At 38.2% G+C, this 22,069-nt stretch overlaps 1 protein-coding gene across 1 annotated transcript; it reads right to left on the bottom strand.

Moving 5' to 3' along the window:
- Positions 1-1,567: 1,567 nt before the first annotated feature.
- Positions 1,568-21,826, bottom strand: LOC118339310 (cholecystokinin receptor). Its single transcript, XM_035676889.1, has 5 exons — positions 21,563-21,826; positions 10,479-10,730; positions 6,804-7,065; positions 4,617-4,744; positions 1,568-2,310 (listed from the first exon to the last, which is right to left on the bottom strand). Exons 1-5 carry the CDS (start codon positions 21,723-21,725, stop codon positions 1,769-1,771), a joined length of 1,347 nt encoding a protein of 448 aa, XP_035532782.1. The 5' UTR covers positions 21,726-21,826; the 3' UTR covers positions 1,568-1,768.
- Between the last annotated feature and the right edge of the window lie 243 nt (positions 21,827-22,069).

Genomic DNA, 22,069 nt, shown 5'->3' with positions numbered 1-22,069 from the left:
TATTCATATGGTAACAGATATAAGATATTATTAACATTTACTGTGTGTATAAGCTACTGTACAACAGCAATAACATATACATGTGACTCTTTGTTTTAAACTAATTTGATGTCATTATGAGAACAATGTTTTGCTGGGAATATTAGAACCATATTTTGTTTTTGTCACAAAGCCCTATATACATAAAGACTAGAAATCACAGTAGTTTCAGTCACTGAAAAACAGATTTAGAATTACTTATCTAAGACTAACATTCATGAACCACATAAATGAATTGGCTTATGTCATCAGTTAAATGCTGACTACACTAAACTTGCTCTTGTTCCGCTCTTTACTTGGACACAAATCAGATGGTCTTGAGTGTAGTACAGTGTCATAAATAAGCTTTTACCCTTAAGAACACTAGTTTTAAAGTGGTAAACTTGACGACTTATCAACAGAGTGGTTTGATTGGCTCACAAATATGACTCAGCAAAAGGTGCTGAATAGAGCTGTGGTGAGTTGTGCACTGTGCAGATGTAAGCTACAACCTACTGATACCGTAACATGAACTTTTATCACATGGCACTACATTAGTATTCCAAAATATGGTCACTGAATTTGTAATTTCAAGTGCTGTGTGCCTTAATATCAGTAAAATAAACCTATTTAAAGAGTCTGGTATGTATGGTGACCTTTTCATATTTTAAATTATCTCAACTGATAAAAAAATAAAAATTTTATATATATTTTTGTCCTCATATCATTAGCAATGCATGGTACTTTATGTTGTACTCATGAGAGCTTATTATGGTATCACGAATATAATAATGTATGTTAAATAGTCCCATATCCATATCCATATGCTCGCCACAAAGTGCTGAGTACTTCTCAGCCAATTCTGTACTGCCCTCAATCTAGAGGCCCTAACATGAGAAACAAATTCAAAGTGACGAGTCACCCTTTTCACATTTGCTACTGTGTTCACCTGCACGGACACAATACAAACAAACATTGCAGCATACACAGAAAAATCCAGCGCTAGAAACTTAAAAACACAACGGTGGCTAGCATCACAGTTTACAACCACCACACAAGGCATAACCACTGCCCTTCTAAGCTGTTTACACCACAAGTGTTTTCTGCGAACCGTGGAGCCATGTAGAACTAACAACCCACTCATTTATCAGTTCCCATCTGGAGGAAATTCCTGTCATCTGAGGAGGATTTTCAGTTTGTTTAGAAGATTTTTTTGAGTCTCCACTTCCAAACCCAACAGGTTAAAGTTTGTCCGTTATTATGGTGCCTGTGATGAAGGAGGCAAATCAACAGTAGACAAATATAACATAGTATTTAGACCTAGGCACTTAGTCCACAAGGCATCACCGTCATTCACAAGGAAAAACAACTGACAGCAAAATATAAAACATAATTTTAGAATTACATAGCAAGTTGTCTATTTTTTTTTAAGCTGCATAATGACTTCTAAGTTATCACACATGCCTTGCTTTGAGCATGCCTTGGTCCACTGTGACAAGAGATAACTGTATGCTTCTTTTGGTGTTTTTTTAGTATAGCTATGGAGTTATTTACACTGTAATTAAATAATCCCTATGTAAGTTTACTCACAGTCATGGGTTTAGCTTCTATAATGCTACACTATATAACCTGTTTTTCCACTCCACATTACTGTCCCTATGAGCACAGATTTGGCCTACAGACAAAGGATGTGGGGTGCTGTGTTGCCGTAGAAACTGTTTCTTCTGGATTGTGCCTGCATCCATCTGCCTCAGCAGGTTCCCATGGTGCTGACTGTAGTGTAGCTGAACTTGGACATGGACGCTCCTGTTGCCATAACGTCCTCCTCGTTGTCCCGTAGCCCACGGCGACGACGGCGGTGGCAAGGTGCGGCACAGCACGAGAACGTGGCAAGCAGAGCTTTTCGGAAACGGGTGTTCATGAAGCAGTAAATAATTGGGTTGACGCAGGCGGACGTGTAGCACAACAAATGGATAAAAGCGATGGGTGCACCTGAGAGAGCATGTTTTGCAGAGAGGTCATCGAAAGCCCGCCAGGTGTTGGCACAATACAGTGGCATCCAGCAGAGAAAGAACAGGACAACAATGACTACCAGCATGCGGATAACTCGCTTCTTGGCCTCCAGCTTGGCCTCGGACGTGTTGCTGCGTGGTCTTTCTGCCTTGACTGCCCTGCTCGATGCAGCCATGGTGGACATCTCCATCGTGTGTGTCCGCTGGACGACATTAACATAGCAACCATCTCCATCGTCACTACCAGCAGACACAGTGGAGGTCAGTCCATTCTTCACATCTGTATGAGAGAGCAGAGTAAACAAGTATTTCTATGAATTAAATATAACAAAAGTACATACTTTAGTATTGTATTTAAAACGTAATCCCCTAATATGTGAGTGATGTGTCAATTTTGCAACACTTATGCTTTTGCTTTACCTTGTAGATATTGTTAAGGGCCAAATATACACCCCATGCTCCATACCATACTATCAATACTAAGTCTTCTTTCAAGCATCGGTACTGCTTCTGTGCCTGCCTGACTTTTTGGCTCCATTGTTTTAGTCCCTTCTTGTAGAGTATTTTTCATATATTTGACTAATATTTCTGCCACTAAACAATATTTGACCAGGGAAGCTGTGTGCTGTGCCACATCCAGTTAATTTCAAGAACTCTTAAGTTAACAAATAAGCCAAAAAAAAACCCACAGCTCTGTGATAACACATGCACCCATTTATGAGTTTTTTTTTGAGTGAATCATAGCTCTTAAAGAGCAGCAGCTCACCTTAATGGAAATAAGAGTGACTAGCAATTCTTGCTGAGCCACAGTGATCATCCATCAGGGGATATTGCAATTTATTGATAAAAATCTAATCGTCCAGTTTTGCTTCTACAAAGGATAAAGTACACTGAGTATAGTAATAAGAGCCATATGCCAAGCAAATACAAACAGGAACTGTAGAGAGAGTTTAGCCAATTTGCTAAGCCACTCCTGGTTTATTAAATCAAACACATTTTCCAAGAGGCTATTTTAGAAGTTCATTATACTTTTTCCCCTGATTTCCTGTTTGTTTATTTTTTCACCTCGTGCTCTTTGTCTCTCAAGCTCTTTTTTTTTGACAACCTTTTTCTCTCTGAGACCAAACAGATGGTGAAGTCCAGGCCCGCAGCTGCCAGCCAATCCATCCTCTAATGGAGCACCAGCAAACACAGTCCATGCTGCTATCATCCCAGACACACTCTCATATGCCCACAAAAGGTTATGTTACACTTAACCTGCACACATTACAATGATTGTAGTGCTAATGAAATCGTTGTCATTAAAAAGAAATTGCTCATTATTCACATAAATCATGTAAAAGAAATGGAAATGCTAACATTTCCAGCCTGGTGCTCAATAGTGCAATTGCAATCAAAACATCATTAAAGTCAAATATGGAATACTGCTTGATAAGACACATTTATATATTTACAATATGTCCAAACTATAATATAAATATACTACTGTGCTGAAACAGTCATAAATTGTCAATGCTGTGTTTAAAAATCTCCTTCTCTGCCCTCTGGGAACTTATGGCCTTTGAGGTCAATAGAAAGCTTTTGAATCAGAGTTTTGTGGCCAGTGATCTGGTACAAGAGGTAACTGTATTATCGCCAATGACAGAAACAGGATTAACAAGTTTATTTAAAGGTTCAGTGTGTATGATTTAGTGGCATCTAGCAGTGTAGTTGCAAAATGTAAGCATCCATATCTATAGCCAGGGTTTGGTTTGTCCCTTCTGGGCTACTGTAGAAAGATGGCGGTTCAACATATGGACAGTAGATAAAAAAACATTCAAGGTAACAAGAACATAACGATTCTTATTTTCAGGTGATTATACACTAATGAAAACATACCTATGCATATTATATTCCACTTCTGCCATTAGATCCACCTTTCCTTGATTCCTAACCTTTTTTAAAGGCTTCATTTCATATTTATTGTCTATTTCCAGGTCCATAACTTTATTAGTGTAATAAACAATAATAATTGAATCAACTATGTACTGTAGTACCATCCTCATTCATTATGTTTAATAGTTCAAGTATTATTTTCCTAAATTCTTTCATCCATCCCCATCCCTTCTCTCCTCTGAGGTAGGGTTATTAGGTGAAATACACATCATATGTTGACCTACAACTTTACTAGAAAAAGTTTAACCATCTGGAATCTGATGTGCAGGTTGGGTCATCTCAATTTGAAAAACCAATACCTACTGGGAAGAATTGTAAAGTCACTATTAAGATTCATTTTCTTCAATCAGAAAAGTTTTACCCGAGGTGGCACCACCAGATACATATATGAGGTATATTACATTAGCTATTGGCTTTTTAAACAAAATGTAATTTGGCCTAAAACTAGCTGTAGATGGGAGTGAGTGGTACTATCATATTCTTTCTGCTCTCTCTAGGTGGTTTTGGTAACAGTGTATGTTTCTATATACTTATTGCTGTACTTTTGTGTACTTTAATATTCTCTGCTGCCTGTGAGCCAAATTGCCCTCTGGGACTTCAATTAAAGCTTACTACTAGTATCTTTGTCACATGTAGTGATCATGGCCTCACCAGTAGAGTCTTTTTTCTGGCCCATCTCAAAGTGAATGCCTCTATAAAGTTCCCTGGAGATAAGTCCATAGGCCACAATCATCACCAACCCTGGGATTGCAAACAGCACAAGCAGTAGCAGAATGTACCTAAAAGAGACACATGAGAGAGGTTAAGATCCTGATGTCCATGCATGTAGATAATGGTGCATCCAGGCACTCATGTAGTCCCAGTTTGTACCTCTCATATATTAATATATTACCATTACCTGGACCTGAACCTGATCTTTGAAAAACCCAGAATGTCGTCCAGCAAAATGCACTGTTGTCCGGAGAATATTTTCCAGAATTCTCAACGACTCTTCCAACTATCTACATTAAATAAGATCCCATCCACTGTGTGATAAATATTCAACTCTGTTCCCAAGATGCAGTTCCTTCCTAATCCAAACAAAAATGTTAGCATTATGTCCTTGCTCAGTTTGTGCAATGTGAATCAAAATTACAACAGTGTACATCAGTTTGATCTATACTAATGTGACGGTTTCATATCATCATACAAACATTTTTATATTTTTAGTGTGTTGTATAAAAAGATAACTTCTTGTGTCCTTGATGGGAAATAAGGTTGTAACTTGGCTTAGGGGTTATGACACCAACCGTGACCTGGATTGAGACCTTTATTGTTGCTCTCTCTCCACCATGGTGTTTTATTAAAGGTAAAAATAACCACATATATAGCATTCTTTCATCCAAATGGTAAGTCTTTAGGGGCTCTGGAAATATCAGCTGTAAATGTTGAGAAATTACCCTTTGGAGTTTTTCAAAGATCGCAGGTGATTAAAAAGAACAATGCTTTGCTCTATGAATCTTATGGTCAAATAGTGATACAAAGTGGGTCTAGTAGCCATGCACAAATTTATTCACCCATAAGCAAGCCTAAAGTCAGATAAGGACATATAATCAAACACAAAAGAAAAAACACACACAAATACAAAAACATAATTTTCAACTGTGCACAAATTCACACAGAAAAACACAGAGTTGAATGAAATTAGCCCAAAGCCTGTTCCATCCTAAATCCAAACCTCCGTATGTTACTACAAAAACTACAAAATAAAAAACCTAAGAAGACTCAAAAACCCTAACACCGTCTGGTCTCTTTATCTACCCTAATGTTTCCACAAAAACACGCACCATAAAGTGAGAGCTGCTAAAAACAGGCTCTACGTCCAAACATGGAAGTAAATGAGATGTTTCAATGTAGCGTGCCTTGAAAGTACACACACACACCTCAAACACAGTTCATCTAAAGTTTATTTAATGCAACACAGCACATTGTCCAGACGGCAAGCAGTGGGAGACTGGGAAAAAGATGGATGATTTGACTGCAGGTTTTATGATGAGTGGAATTTTGTGTGCTGCAGTAGGCTGGGTTACAATGAAATTTTACAACACTGTTTTTTATTATCTTCCCCATGAACAAAACCACCAATTGCCCAATTTATATGTGAATCTGTCTGGATTACCTGTCCCTGCTGGAATAAAACCCATTTGTAATTACAACAAGATAAGTCCGTTTACCATTATAACAGGAAACACACATAATAACAAGAAATGGATCCAATTAAAGCCTAAGGAGAGGACATTGTGGTGTATAGGCACTGAAGAAACTGTGCGTGTATGTGTGCGCTCACTAATCTCTGTTTGTTCTTTTATTGATTGTGTCCTTTATAATCTGTCAATGAGATGTACTGAGCAGTGAATGGTTTTATAGGACCACGGTGGCTGTGAGTAATGTGATGACTGTTCAGGATTTTGTTGCTAAGGTTCACAATCATTCATAAATATAAAGAGAATTCCATTTCTGACTGACATTTCATGCAATGTGAGTAATTCAACGTTAAAATTACCTTGAATTGGGTTGCTGATACAAAAAAAAAATTTTTTAGTGCTCAGTTAAATCAACAGTTTTTCCTGAGAGTGAAAATAACCATCAATGTGTACAATTACTGACCACGTACCTTCATCTGGGAAGATGATGTAAGTGTAAGTGTTTCTATCATGCAGCCCTCCATGTACTTCCAGTGGATCAATAACAAATGATGCTACCTGAGACTGTTTAATATGCAACATAGCATGGAAGAAACTCTATTGTCTGAAATAAAGGCAAATTCATTTAAAAACCATTTAAAACCCAAACACTCACCAGGCCTGCTCTGCCGTTGCGAGGGGCCACTTGTGGCGACACTGGTGAGCAGTGGTGTTGTCGGGACGCTGAAAAGACTCCAAGTGACTGATGATTGGATAGGGGATCATGATGATGAAGGCCAGCACCCATGTAGCAGCAATCACCCGATAGGCATGGGACCTGGTCTGCCATACCCGTGACTTCAGGGGGTTACAGATAGCGCTGTAGCGCTCAATTGCTATGGCAACTAGGCTAAAAGTTGAGATGCTCACTGATATGCCTGCCGGAAAACAAAACAGATTATTTAAAAAGTAAGCAAACATGCATGCTACTGTCTGTACTAAAATATCTTGTCTTTTAATGAATGAAAAGTAATTACCGCTTTGTGCTCAGAATAGAGTTTGGAGTAATACAAAGCAACAAAAACATGTTTGTTGATGTGTACGTAATATCTGCAATAATAACAGAGAACAAAATGTGGTCCTCTGTAGAGATGCGCTTGCAAATGAATATAGTGTGAGGCGGAAGGTGGGGATGGTTATCTGTGTCCTAGAAGAAATCATGTTGGGCTAGGCCACTGATGTGATCTGCCGTCTCCCTTCTGACAGACCAAGACGGGAAATTACTCTTTACCTCTCTTATTCATGTCCTCAGCCAGAATACAAACTGTGTGTGTGCCTGTGTGAGTCAGGACCCAGGGATGCACTGTCGTCTGTATCTAGGAGGGCAGCTTTTTGAGCAGATCCCACTGAAGCACAGAACAATCAGCCAACAGTCTCTCCCCTGGGTTCATCCACTTTCCCTCAGCGCACTGTAATGAAGGCTCTCCATTCAGAGGCCATGTGCTTAATCCACCTTTTCAATTTCTCAGATGTTTTTTCTTCCAACCTAAGCACGATGTTCCTGTTCTTGTTAATTTTATTTATCTCTTTCACATCACAATCATTTTGTTGTTATTCTCTCTGTCACTAATTTTGTTTATCTTTAATCTAGTATTTATTCTACAATAACATTCTCTTTATTTTCTTTGTGTGCTGCAAAAGTCAATAACTAAGGTCATTCACTTACTCAAATATAGTAAGAACAATTGAGAAGTTTTTGTACTTTACTTTCCATTGAATGCTACTTCATACTACATACTCCACTAAATACATAAATATTGACAGCTACACCATATATTTTATTGAATTTCTGCCAATAGATCCACCTAAATGTTACACACTAGACTAGACATCAGCAACTGTGGCGACAGTTTGCAGACCCATAACACATATTAGTTACATTACTTGCTGTGTCTTTGTTTGCACTGTATCATGGCATAGTATTGGATTTAATTTTGGATGCAGGAATTTTACATGCAAGTAAGTATTTTTAGGTTAAAGGACTACACTTTTATTAAAATAAATAGTTTTGGATCAGATGCTTATTTGCTTTACTGCCAATAGTTAGATGATGATCCGTAACTCTGATGTCTGTAAATATGAATCTATGGACAGCAGCAGATTAGCTTAGCATAAACACTGGAAACAGGAGGGAAATGCTAGCCTCATGCTCCAGGAAATCAAGCACATTACCCACCATTAAACCACAGTGTTTCCTTTACACTCTTTCTATGGATTAAACAGGCTGAATTTCATATGTAAATTAATAAAGCATAGCGTTAGTTCAGGCAGAGCACTGAAGTCACATTTGCAAATGGGGTAGATGAGGCTGTGGTCTGCTGATGTGATACTGTTCAATGGTAATATATGATTGCTGCTTGTTTCCACTTGTTTTTGCAGATCAGGTTCACAGTTAAAATAAATCAATACAGGAGCTGCATCTGAATGGTTTAGTTCAGTAAAATAATGGGCTGCAAAGTTTTACAGGCTAAGCGTGTAGCCCCCTTTCCATTTTATATTGGATGCCAGTCAATCACTTCTCAAAGCAAAGATAATCAAACTGAAATGTAATTTTTCTTTTTTTTTCTATTTAAATTAAAATTAGGTGCTGCTTCGAACAAATTCATTAAAATTATCAGAGAAAACTGTTGGTTGTTTGTTGACGGTAGCTCTCTTCCTTTCAACCTGTTAAAGAAGAGAAATGAAATCTGAAGGATTTGCCAAGGACCTACCATTGCAAGTGTAATACAATTGATCAAGGCACCATTTTTAGAGAGAGATCAATATTTCGATCACATTTTTTTCTGGTATCAATTTATTTGTTATGGCTGTGGTCGACGCCCACCCCTTGCAGTTAACTCTGCTTAGTCAAAACAAAGTGATTATCACACTGACTTAGTTGCAATATGTCAATATACACTAGGGTATGGGTGCTGTCTTTTATTTTGGTAAGTACTCGTAGCTAGTGAGGCTTTTATCTCAATTCTTGAGTCCTCTTTTGGTTTTATTTATTTCTTTGATTTGAACAAGACCCATTCCTTTGTAGTTTTGCCTCACCTGTTTCCTTTTGTATAAGATCTCTAATTTCCTTAAAATAAATAACTAACCATTAAAATCTGGTTATGTTGCTTCCCTATCCCCTTATTCAAGCTGGGTTGTAACAGTACTTAAGCAGGTATTTCTGTATATTGACCTTAATCCTGAACTTAATTAAATATAAACATTTTCCAACAAAATATTCCAAACCTGTCTTTCCATATTTTGACTGAAATTCCCATCGGCAGACGTACTTCTAACCCTAACCCCAAAGCATTGAAGTATGGCTGAGCCGCCTAAAATTCAGTTAGATCAGATATAAATGGAGTTGGCCACAGAAAACATTTATGCTGTAGGGCAAAGGTTACAGGAAAAAGATTATCCCTTACATTGTACAGATGGCTGTATAGCCGTGCTTATAAAATGCTTTTTATATCAGTCCTTACCACATAGCACTAAATCCTTAAATCCTATCATATAAAGATTATAATGAAACAGTTATTTATCAGATACATATCGTCTTCGGACAGCTTAGTTGACCAACAATGTAATCGGCATCAACATCAGATATTTGTTTGACCCAGTAACACCAAAAACACAGATGGATTTCACTGGTCTAAATTCTCTGTCTGTAAATCACTGGATTACCTTGAACATAATTTGATTCATATACTGAAATCACTGTGATATAGTAACTGTACTAAAAGACTTCAATAAATGAATGAGTAAGAAGATCATTAAATGGGAAAATGATAATTATCCTGCATCCAGACACTAATAAAAGCTAATATAGTGTTTGAGGGAGCAATTGTTTTTAGGAGAATTGTTTTAAACTGAGCTCTTAGTGATTTAAAAAAAAACTTTTTTTAATGTGACTTTGTTCACTTCAATTCTTATTCTGTATATCTTCTGGGCAACAGATGCTCCGAACAAGGTATTTGACTAATCATATGAATTTGGCAGCATGGAAAGTGTGTCCAGAGCTGTGTCCAAATCCCTCACTATATTTGGTACCTTGTGCTTGCCCTCCACATGCTCTTTCTATTTCCTGCAAAAACTCAAATTCCAGCAATCAAGCAAAAAGAAAGTAGTGTCTGTATGTATCTGAAATATCAATTTACTGCTCAATAGTAAACTATAGATTGTATGTTACAGTAATAGTGAATAAGGGAACAAGGAAGGGATTGTGGACATCAGTATATATTATAATGGCAATGGCAATTTTTTATCTTGCCTTCTCATCACTAATCAACCCCTGCTTTGCCCTGTCTCTCACCCATGAGGTAGGACACTATCTTGCACATGGCAGCACCAAAGATGAAGTCCTTGAGGATGCTGGGGATGAGGGTGAAGGGCATGCAGAAGACGGCCATCATCAGGTCACTGACAGCGAGTGACAGCAGGAAGGTGTTGGTCACGGTGCGCATGCGTTTATTGACGGTCAGCACCACAATGATCAGCAGGTTGCCAATTACACTCAGGAAGAAGATGAGTGAGTAGAGCAGGATCCGCAGTGTGTGGTCCCCATCTAGCAAAGAAAAAGAACCGACACGGAACCAACTCATCAGTTGTGTTTTACATGATGATCAATACGTTCACACTGTCTTCATTGATCCCAACAGGCTCAAGCTGGTAGTGCTGTATATAACTATTTCTCATAGCTGCTTATTTTCTTCTGTGTTTGTGTGTTAAGTACACAGGCTGTACCTGCACCTGTTGATGAACAGTCTCTAAAAACAAAACTCCACCATATCACATTCCCTGAGCCAGTTTGTGACACTGTTGTACAGTAGCTCAGTATTCTTTCTGAAAATAATGCAATGCTAGACTTTGACTTCCATAATCTCTTGTGTTACAGTAATAAAATGTCAGTTGCATCAGCTGTTTTACTGTTTATTATGAGTGGGCAGGTAAATAAACCCACACAATGCCGAAAAGAAGGACTGAGGTTTGAAACTGACGTTCCTAATTTTATTGTCAGTTGACATTTTCTCGTGTTGATGGTGGTATGTCCACCTGGTGGGTCCTATAGGTAACACACAGTCTGTGGCCTTTAGTCTGACAGTTGATGATCACTAGGTGACCCAGAAAAGTACCTGGACTCTCAAGTACTACAGTATACTGTCTCCAGGGGTTTTAGCATACTTAATATGGATGTGTTATATTTTTTTATTTAATTCACTATTGCCTGTGATAGCTGCATCTAAATAACTAAATACACTTGGAGAACATCTGTATAGGACACAGGGACTGAAATAAAATTTAAAGTAAAAAGTAAAACCCAGGCTGTACAAATATTTACATTATAAGTCCGTACACAAATACACAAAAAAATATAATAATAAGGAACAAAGAAACTTGAGTACAAGCAACGTTGCAAGTTGCAAAGCCACTAAAGTCACTATGTGTTAACGCAATATTATATATATACATAGAAACAAAAGTTCATATTTTAACAGCGATAACCCCATCTCACTTTAATTATACATTTGTATGCATGTAGTTCAATTCAATTCAATTTTATTTGTATTGCACATAATCATAACATAAGTTATTATTTTTTCATAGAGCATATATGATAACAACAATAACAATATAAAACTCTCTAAAAGGGACCATCCTGCTAAACCAATGAAAAGAGGAGATAGAAACACTACTGTGTCTACAGGGGCCGCCAGAATCAACAAAAAATAAAAACAATTCCTTGTTGCTGCTTTAAGTAAAAAAATATGAGTGCTTTTAGCTGGTACACAGGCAGCCCACCACAACCAATTACTATTAATTAGATCCATTTTTTTCAGTCCTTCAGAGCCACTTGTAGCAGTTTCTCTGCTGTGTACAAAATTTGGGTACTATATATATATATAGTATATATTTTCCACCTTCAACGTTGAGCCCTTCACACAAAGTACAAAATACTGTACCCTGCAGCCCAAAGCGTGTCTGTGCCCTCAGCCATCAGCAGCTTCACTGGATCATGCCCTTTAAAGTCCATGTCCTCTGCTTTCTCTGTTATCTTCACCCTACCCACTGCTTAGACACAACACTTTTTAACGGGTTACCTACTGTGTCTGTATCCGGAGGATTAGAAGCACCCATGTGCACCACATCCACAGGACACAAATCACATCACACAAATAAGCTCAGACTCCATTGACACAGTAGAAGCATGTGCAACCAAACACACTCAAGCCTTAATCCCCTGAAAATACACCACCAACAGTTCCTTGAACGCACTGGTAAATTAGGTTATTTTCGTAGTGTATTATAATCTTCAGGTGTCTTTAGCTTTTTCCATCTCACGAGTCTTCTGGATTTTTGCCCTCTTTGCTTTATTTCTCTGTCTGTTTCCTTTCATCTCACTGTCCATTAAAAATAGAAAGCTTTAAAAAAAAAAAAAAACAGCAACATAGCAGCAAAGCCAGCCACAGAGACTCAAATTTTTATCATGTAAAAAATCTGTCATTGAGTCATGTTTTCTAGCTGGTCAATGTTCAATGTGTAACATTTAGAAAGATCTATTGTCAGAAATTAAATAGAAGATTCATAACTATGTTTTCATTAGTGTATAATGAGCTGAAAAGTGAGTCCGCCATGTTAAACTTCTATGTTTCTACAGTAGCCCAGAATGGACAAACCAAGCACTGGCTGTAGATAGGGCCTTTTGTGTTTTTCACAAGTTTTTCTGCTATCGTAGTTTCTCGTACACACTGCACAGCTCATCTTCATTTCCAGGTTACCACATATACGCGAGCAGTGTTTAGTTAGTTGCAATCTGAAACTTCACCAGTAGATGTCACTAAATCCTACACACTGGTCCTTTGAGCTTATTCTATAAGCGATCACACCTCACTGAATCTCAGCATCACAAATGGTATTAAAAACACGAAACATAACACCTATAATTCCCTTGGCCTGTGTCACATCTGTTCAAAGCTATCCTGAATGTCACTCATATTGATTTACAGTAATCCACCTGGGATGTAAAGGAATTGTGCACCACTCTGTTTATCAAAAAGCAGCATTAAGTTCAGGTCGAGGTGTAAAAATCTAAACATTACTGCACAAGCACTGGTATGAAGTTAAATTAAAACATCAAAGATGGGATTTGGCAAATCCATATGTGCAGATTTGTGCTTCACACATGAAAGTAGGATAATGGCATGCCACTTAATCTATTTAATTATCTTGTATCCACCCAACCACAATGTTTATGTATAAATTGCAGGCTCTGAATTTAGGCTCTGCTTGCTCTGCAAAAGTCAATAAATGAGTCTGTCTTCCTCTGTCTTGCTCTCATCTCTCTCCTTAAGAAATACACACACACACACACTTCCCATCTAATGACACAAGGCTTCACCATCTGTCTCACACTCACTCCTATGCAAATAAAAAGCAGTAACGTCTAATATGGTGGGTACTGCTCTGCTGACAGAAAATCAGTGTTTCTTCACCAGAACAGGCTTGCAATTGGCACCAACTAAAAGTGTTTAATTTTGTGCATGAGCATAATGAAAATTTGCAGACAGTTGATTGGTAAGAGAGAGGAACCAACGCTCTCTCCTTTATTACTGCCTCTCTCTCTCGCCTAATGAAATATGTTACACTGGCTTCTTCCTAATCGAAGCCAATTAGCTTTCCCGTGTCCTTGCTGGCTGTGCAGGAAGCACTGATAACTCCCTCAGAACATTTACACAGTTCCTTCAAGCTAGCATATCCTGCTCATGTGTAGAGCGGAGGCAGTCATTTAATCACTTTTCTCACCTAGACGCTACCTGCACCCATTGGCCAATGTGCCACACAAGTAAATATTTCTGCCATATAAAGTAGAGCATTCTTGCAATGTTTTTGGTTCTGCAGCCTCAATGGACTGATTTCATACTGATGCATTGAACTACTGTGTTGAACAAGACTGTTACTTCTCAGCATATATTTAATGTTTATTTCTCTGAAAAGCTGCAGAGTTGGTATGATACATAGTTTCTCTACCAGCTTGTATACTGTTGCAAAGCATGATTTATCATCAATAGGTTCTTGTGAATGTTTCTTGAGCAATCTAATTTGGGTTGTGAGCATTTGCGTTGCATTTAAGCATCTTTCAGCCCTTTGTTTTGATTTTACAGCCCATGTCTTTTTCGTTTTAATTCAGTCTCATCCCTCACATTTGTATCTTTTCTAGATGCATCAGACAGCAGTTTACTTCTAAAAAGCCTAATAAACCCATTACACCAGCAGATAGATACATGTAGTGACTAGTAAACATAGTGGGGCATTTACCAGATTAAACCAGACTTATAGGACTTAAATTGTTCAGGTGGACGCAAACACACTTCCAAATGAATGTTAATGTTGCTCTGTGTCTGCTGGACGTGTAAATACTGTTTGCTAACAAGTATGAACTGTGATCACAGCTTTTTTTGCTGTGGCAAAAAGTATTAGCTAATGCGGTTTAGAATCATAAACCAAACTATGGCACTAAATACCGTTTTCATACCATATTCATAATTACTGAAAAATCAAAGTGATATTACATAATGAGATTTAATCATATTAAATATGTAATAAATGAGCTATTGAATACAGTATATGGACTGTATTTCTTACAGTAGCAAACAAAACAATTTGTTTGACAGTGCTGCAGCAGTGGTGTGAGAGTGGTGGTTTCACTCTGGCTCTGATGGAATCTCCTAGCTGTGCTGGATGTGGTGCTCCTGATGTGGGTGTGTAATGAATATTCAGCCTAAACCATTCAGCTTTGACTACCAGACAAATCCCCTTATCTGGAGATTCTCTAGAAAGACTTGTTAATGTTTGTTGGGTAGCAGGACATATGTTACTATATGATATGAATGAGACTTGGTTCACACATTCATGCCCCCACGTTCAGGATGAACTGTAACAATTTAATGATAATCCAACTTTTTATCTTGCTCCACTGTCAGCTCAATATTTAAATACTCTATACTACTATATACTAGTATATGAATAAATTACTGACATTCCCATCAGCCTCGACTGTATTTTGTGTTTAGTGCTAATTAGCAAATGCTAGCATTCTAACACACTAAACAAAGATGGTGAACATGGTAAACATTTACCAGCTAAACATCATCATGTTAGTATTGTCATATCATGTTAGTATGCTGACGCTAGCATGCTGTGCCTAAGTACAGTCTCACAGAGCTGCTGGCGTGGCTGCAGACATGTTAATGATTTGCTGATAGTGTTTCCAGTCGGCATTCTTCTTACTTTGAACTGAATTAAAAATACTTCTTATGTAAGATGTATTTTTCACCTGTGTCCTTTACATTTTTTTGTTGTAAAAAATATCCTCTTTACATATAATCTAAATGGAATCATCATGCATCTCCTGCCCTTTAAATACTGTATATTGGACATATACTCCTTGCTGACAGAATTGGTACAAAATACAGCATTGAAGATGCAAAATACTTAATTTCTTTGTCTGGAGGTTGATGGATCTTTGTGTTGAACAAAAAAATTGCAGATTACATTGTCAAACTGTGTATTGTGTACTGTGTATCTCATATCAGTTTCCATGACATCAGTAGCTGGCCTGCTGCCCTGCAGGGCCAACCTACACAGCTCCTTTTTATTTTGCCCCACCATTACAGTCTCATTTGGCCTATGACTTTGCCCACATTGCTGCTGTTTCTGCACCTCTGAACCACACTGCAATTAAACCAGAGGCGGAGTAGGCTTATACAAAGCACAGTGGTGTTGTTCTGTTACAGTAAAATACTCCATTCTTTATGGATGAAATTAAGTTTTACAGAAACCAAAACTGCCCGTTTGACAATGTTTAGTTTACAGTCCACCAATTAATTGAAATGCTATTTCAGTTTAAGTGGTTAATGGACTGTACTTATATAGTGCCTTTTAGTCTTCCGACCACTCGAAGCGTTCATGCCACATTCACCCATTCACACACATTCATACAGTGAAGACAAAGGCTGCAGCTCAGTCAAATAACAGAAGGGAAGGGAAGCCTGTAGCACTGGAGGTGTGGAAAGCTGGTCTCATGAGAGTGTGTGCAGTACCCATCAGCCATGTCTGACCATTGGCTCTGGTACACAGTCAGCTCTCTGTTTACAGACTAGAGGCGCTGTGAGCAGTTTGCGGGGGGAAATTACTTTGCAGCTTCCGGAGGTTTTTTACTTGCAATCATCTGAAACAATCTGACAGGTCAAAGAATACGGATTCAATTTATCTTTATTCGATTTATCTGCCATTTATATCTTAATAGAGTGCATTACCTTTACATACTATCTCAGTAATGTATCTCTTTTTGGTTATATCACATGCATACAGGATGTCTGCTATTCTGGAGACCCTTGTGCACATGCATGTTAAACATTTTACAGTTTAGTTCAGTTGTGAACTCCACTAAAATCTTTTCTATGTCTTGTGCAACATCAGTTTGAGTGTTGCATGTGAACAGCTGGTAAACAGATTCCCTGCTAACAATAACATTAAAATAATAAAAAGTTGACTGCAGTGGCAGAGGCTATTATTAGATGCAGTCAAATAGTGAATGAATTAATTATGAGGTTCATACGCCATGCATGAATATTTAGGGATTCATCTATTTCCTTGAGACATTATATTGACTATGAATTACTCTCCCTCTCTATGTCTAATATATATACAGCGTGTGTCACTTTCAATCCCAGCTGGCCCTCGTGTCGCTGCACCTATCAGAGAAAAGACGGCTCTACTCCTGTAAAACCGAGGTATTGGTAAATGTCACAGCTAGTGGCTAATCCAGCATGGTAAATGTCATCTAAGCCTTGTCACTAAGCCAACTGCAACCCAGAAGAGTTGATGTAGGCACTGAACGAAAACCACTTTCTGTTGACTACAGCGCACGAGCCGCAGAGATCCTGGTCACGCCGATTGGGCTACAAAACAACATGTTGGTTATTTGGCACACAGTGCAAGCATGTATTAAACACCTCAGCTCTCAACAGGCAGTGAGATGAGAGTGTGTGAGTGATGGAAATTTGCAGGAGGAGATGTGGAGCGCTGAGAGAAGTGGTGGGAGAGAAGAGGACAGAGGAGGGTTAATTATTTTTTTGTCTAAATGCCTTTTGTGAGGAATAATCGCTTTGTGTTCAGGGATTGAAAATTAGTTTTGTTTTCCTGACAGTTACTGATAACCTCTCTTTTGTTGCCGTCATCATCATTTCTAAAGCAATGACCTCCTGCCATTGTTATTGTTCCTAGATAACTAACAACATAACTTTTTATTGACTCACATAAATATGTAGTCATTCACCTGTGTCTTGTGTAGTAAACAACGTATGAGAGGCTTCATCTAAAGACACTATAACTAACATCAAATCTACGGCAGAGGTGTCAAACCATGTGCCATGAAGCAATTCTTACAAGGCAGTGATGTATTCACACACTGAAATGTCTCACAGATATATCAATAACCCAAGGGGTGCATTGTGCACCATTAAAAGGGTACTCCAGCAATTTAGTGCTGCATTTCCATAAAAATGGAAAAAGTGCTCCAGACGAAAGAATGTGTTTGACGTTTACCAGACAGGGAGGCTGTCTGGTAAGTATCTCTCAAACTCTGCCTCTACGGTAGTGCTTTTAATAAATAGCAGTGTGAAATATTTACATAGTCCCTCCTGCGCAAGAACATTTTCTTATTCTTATCTTTACTTTCTCAGAATTGAACATTTGCATAACTAACACCTTAATAATACCACATAAGGCTACACAGCCTGACCAGTGTGTGAGGACGTTCATTCATGAAATTGGTATGGGAGAGTAAAAAGAACTTTACGAGCTCGGAGATCAACAACGGAAAGTCCATTATTTTTAACAGCGTCAGCTGTGAAATTAAAGGACCTGCCAAAAACCATCGAGTGGGGAAAAAATAACAAGCGCTGTTAACGTTGTGTCACCTGTGGGTTGTGCTGTTGTGACGTTGCATGTCAGGCAATGCAACAGAGGAAGTTTCCCTAGACAGCAACAAGCACACACCTTAATTTGACGAGAACCTTAACCCCATCAATAGCCAATTTAAATGAATTATGATATCATTAGGCTATATGATACATTTTAGAACTATATTATAATTTAAACTGTATATTCAAGCAGGATGATGATGATGTCAACGTAATTATGAATTTAAACATAAAACTCAAATTGCTTTAAAGTAATGCAATATATAATCCTTTAGTAGAAAACCTGTTTGGATAACAGCAGGCTAATTGCACATGAATCATACAGGTGGTACAGAAAGAGAACATTCAAAATAAGAAAAAATTGGTAATTGGTACTCCTTAATCAGTCGTATAAGCCACTTAAGGATGAATATGTTCGGAAAAGTGGACCCAATGTTTACATTAAAATGGTAACAACCTCTAGCTACCATGATAAGTATAGCTCTATTCTGTATGGAGCAAAGGAAGAAGTAAGACGATGTTATTATTGAGCGACAATGTCTGGGAGGTCGGGGTGGAAGGATGGGTCAACAATACGTCAGACTTAAGGGTGGGAGACAGCTGTTCATTTCCTGTTTCCTACCGACAGCATGGCCACGACAGTTCCCTACCCTTATCAACGTGGTTATTATTGTAACCATGACAACAAAGTTCCCTTAACCTTAACGAAGTAGTAATTTGCACCATGATGTTTCCCTGAACCCCTTAAGGTTTGCTACACAGATGGTTTATTTTTAAGCATGACCACGTTCCATCACTTTAATGAAACCACAATCTCTGCCTAAGCTGAACCAAGTCTTTGTTGTGCCTGAATCTAACCAAACCTTAACCATATTGGGTAGTAACAATTTTGGATGGAGCAGACAAATGATGTTGTCAGATCACAGACAGCCTCTAGAAGGGGCAGTTACACACAACGTATTTTGTTGCATGAGTCCCAGCTGATTTCACTGATTACAAATAAATGTCACCCAGAGAGGAAGAATGAATTCATGAGATCCCTCTGATAAGAATAAAAACCTATGCACTAAATGTGGTCCATAGCACATGCTTTGACATCTCTGGTTTGCAGAAATGCATGCGACAGAGGGAATTGGACGTTGAGACAACTCAGTCAGTCAGAGTGATGGACAGAGAGAGAAAGTGAGAGGAATGAGCAAACGTGGTGAAGAAGTAATGAAATTTTGGAGTGACAGAGTCAGTAATGATAGTGACAGCAGCTGTACAGGGTCAGACATTATAATCTTTTCTCTTTAGAAGATGAGTGTGTGCTCAGGTTACAAAAGATACAGTAGGAATACTAAATAGAGAGAAATATGGCAGCAAAAAGACAAACTGAAGAGATGATCTGTGAGTGACACAGTGTGAGGATGAAATAATGTAATAGTGCAGCAAAAAATGTATTAAGCTCCCAACTTATCTATCACTGCTTATCAAACACAAGACACAGTTGTCTTGATCTGTAATTTGTCAGATGTGTCTTCAGTGCGTTTGTAATTTGCAATGTTGTGCTTCAGCTCAACATAATGGGTCATAACATGTCTGAGTACCCAAAATTGTTAATTATTAAAAGTATTAAAATTTTATACAAGTATCATCAGGAAGATGTACTTAAAGTAAAAGAAATACTCAATTAAAAAAGTGACCCCTGTGAGTAGCATATCTTAATTACTCTTACGTAATGATTAAACAGAACTGTTTTTGGCTGTTTTATACAGGGCTGTAACTAATAATTGGTTTTATTAATCTGCTGGTTACTTTCTTAATGAATAATGTGTTGTTGTTTTCAAGATGTAAGAAAAAACTGAGAAATGCCACAAAAACTCTCCAGAGCTCAAACAGACACCAAATGTCTAGTTTTGTCTGATCAATAGTCCAAATCTCAAAGTTATTGAGTTTACCGTTAATTTAAGAAAAGCACTTGATTACATTTGAGAAGACAGTTTTGGAACTAATTGGTTAAAATAAAATTGCTTAAGCTCAAATTTTATTTATTTTTTTATTTTCAAAGTGCAATATTTCTCTCTGAGATGTAGTGCAGTAGAAGTGTCATGAAAAGGTACTAATGCAGTACTTGGGTAAATGTACTTAGTTACTTTCCACTGCTCATCACTGGCAGGTGTAGAGGTAATCATGGGAATGACTGAATTGGGAAATACAGTGTATATCAACAGCTAATATCTCTCACTTATGATGTTGATCTACAAGACTCAGCATCATAATGAAGGTGTTCAGTCTCTACAGTGTATTTTACACACACACACACACACACACACACACACACCTCATCAACACATGGAAACACTGTTAAACAACCACTGAGGGATGAAAATAGAAAGCGTTGATTGATAAAAAAGCAGGTGGAGAATGAGACTGAGAGGATATTGCCAGAGTGATGACGCACTTTGATGTTCTCTCTTGTTCACAAATTCAAGTCGAGTCAGTTTTATTGATATAGCCCAAAATCACAAATTTGCCTCAGAGGGTTTTACAATCTAGGACATGCAGACACATCTTCATAACCTCGCTTTGGATAAAGTGGACGGAAATGCTTTGGAAATAGAAACAGATATTAAATATAAAAAAAGCAGGAAGCAGCAGCATGACCATGTGGCGCAGTCCAGATATGAAGACATCTGACCTTTTTTATGAACAAATCCCCTGTGTGGGCAGGATTTGATTCCTGACTATGACACGCTCTCTCTCCCTCTGCTCTCTGATCCCTATTTCACCGCATTTGCATAGATTTCCCTTAAAATAAAGCAACATAGAACATAATAACACAAGCTATATTTCGAAAAGGAGAGTATGGCACATTAGGGTATCATATTCCAGCACTAAGTCCTGTTCTGCTCTGTCATGTGCCAAATGTATGTAAAGGGGCTGTTTTAGTAAGTTTATGGTCCCCATGTACTGTAAAGCTATTCACTGTAGGCCCTTGGTTTTGATTGATGACTAAAATGTTAAGAGAACTATTGCTTTTTTAAAGATGCATTTTTAATTATGATCCAAAAGTTGTGCAAATTCTTCTTCTATCTGTAGTTATTTGAGGGGAGTGAGCACCAAAAAGTCAGTTTACCCTTCTTTCAATTCAGAGATCTTCTGTTGTTCAACCTAATACCTCAATAAACCTTCAGGGACAACCTGACGCAAACTGAGGAATCTTTAAAGGAAAGCTAGAGTTAGTTTTCTTGCAGCACAGTTTAGTTTTGCCTCCTTGTGATTAGCAGTAGTTATCACCATCAACATAGATAGCACTTAGTGCTTCACATTAAAAAGGCGGACAGAAATACATTCAACACAAACTGAGGTCACAGTTGCACCTTTTAATTGACCTCCGGGTGATAAATGTTGAATTATCTGTTCGTCCTCTCACCTTTCTGCCTGGCACGCTGAGGTATGAGTAGTGTGGAAACGTTTCCGTAGGTGATGTTTGTTGTGTCCAAGCTGCCGTTACCGGCTCCGTTCTGCAGCGCTTCCGTCTGCGCTCCGACGCACTCTGGGCTCGTAGATGTCTCATTTCGTGCGCAAAGCTCCATGTTACTCGTTTTTTACCTAATGTTATCTCTAATGTTGCAAAAAGTTCGATTCAGACCTTCTGTAAATTTCTGTCTGAGCCTCAGATGTTGGAAAATGCCTGGACTCTGCACCCATGGTCCTTAACACTTGAGACTTGCCTCGGTTTTCAAAAACAAAACAACAACAAAAAAACAAACAAACTGTAGTTTGTTTCTTTTCAGTTATCTGTCCGCCTTGACTGTGTCTCACTTGGCATCACACGCGTTACTCAGTGATCAGTGCGCACCAAGAGAGGAGCGCGGCGCACTGCTGCACTTTGTCAAGTGAACAGCATGGAGAGAGCGAGTGAGCGCAGAAGTGGAAG

This window comes from Morone saxatilis, unplaced genomic scaffold (assembly GCF_004916995.1).
Source record: "Morone saxatilis isolate NCDOM2014 unplaced genomic scaffold, NCSU_SB_2.0 Contig5, whole genome shotgun sequence".
NCBI lineage: Eukaryota > Metazoa > Chordata > Actinopteri > Moronidae > Morone > Morone saxatilis.
Note: the sequence above shows the minus strand (reverse complement) of the source record. Positions and strands in the feature narration are given on the sequence as shown.

Coding starts and splice junctions, on each gene's coding strand:
- LOC118339310 (XM_035676889.1), bottom strand. CDS start 21,725: ATGGAGCTTTGCGCACGAAATGAGACATCTACGAGCCCAGAGTGCGTC. Junction 7,066..10,478: donor GATAGTGTCCTACCTCATGG/GTGAGAGACAGG, acceptor GTTTTCCGGCAG/GCATATCAGTGAGCATCTCA. Junction 2,311..4,616: donor CCAGAAAAAAGACTCTACTG/GTGAGGCCATGA, acceptor TCTCTCATACAG/ATGTGAAGAATGGACTGACC.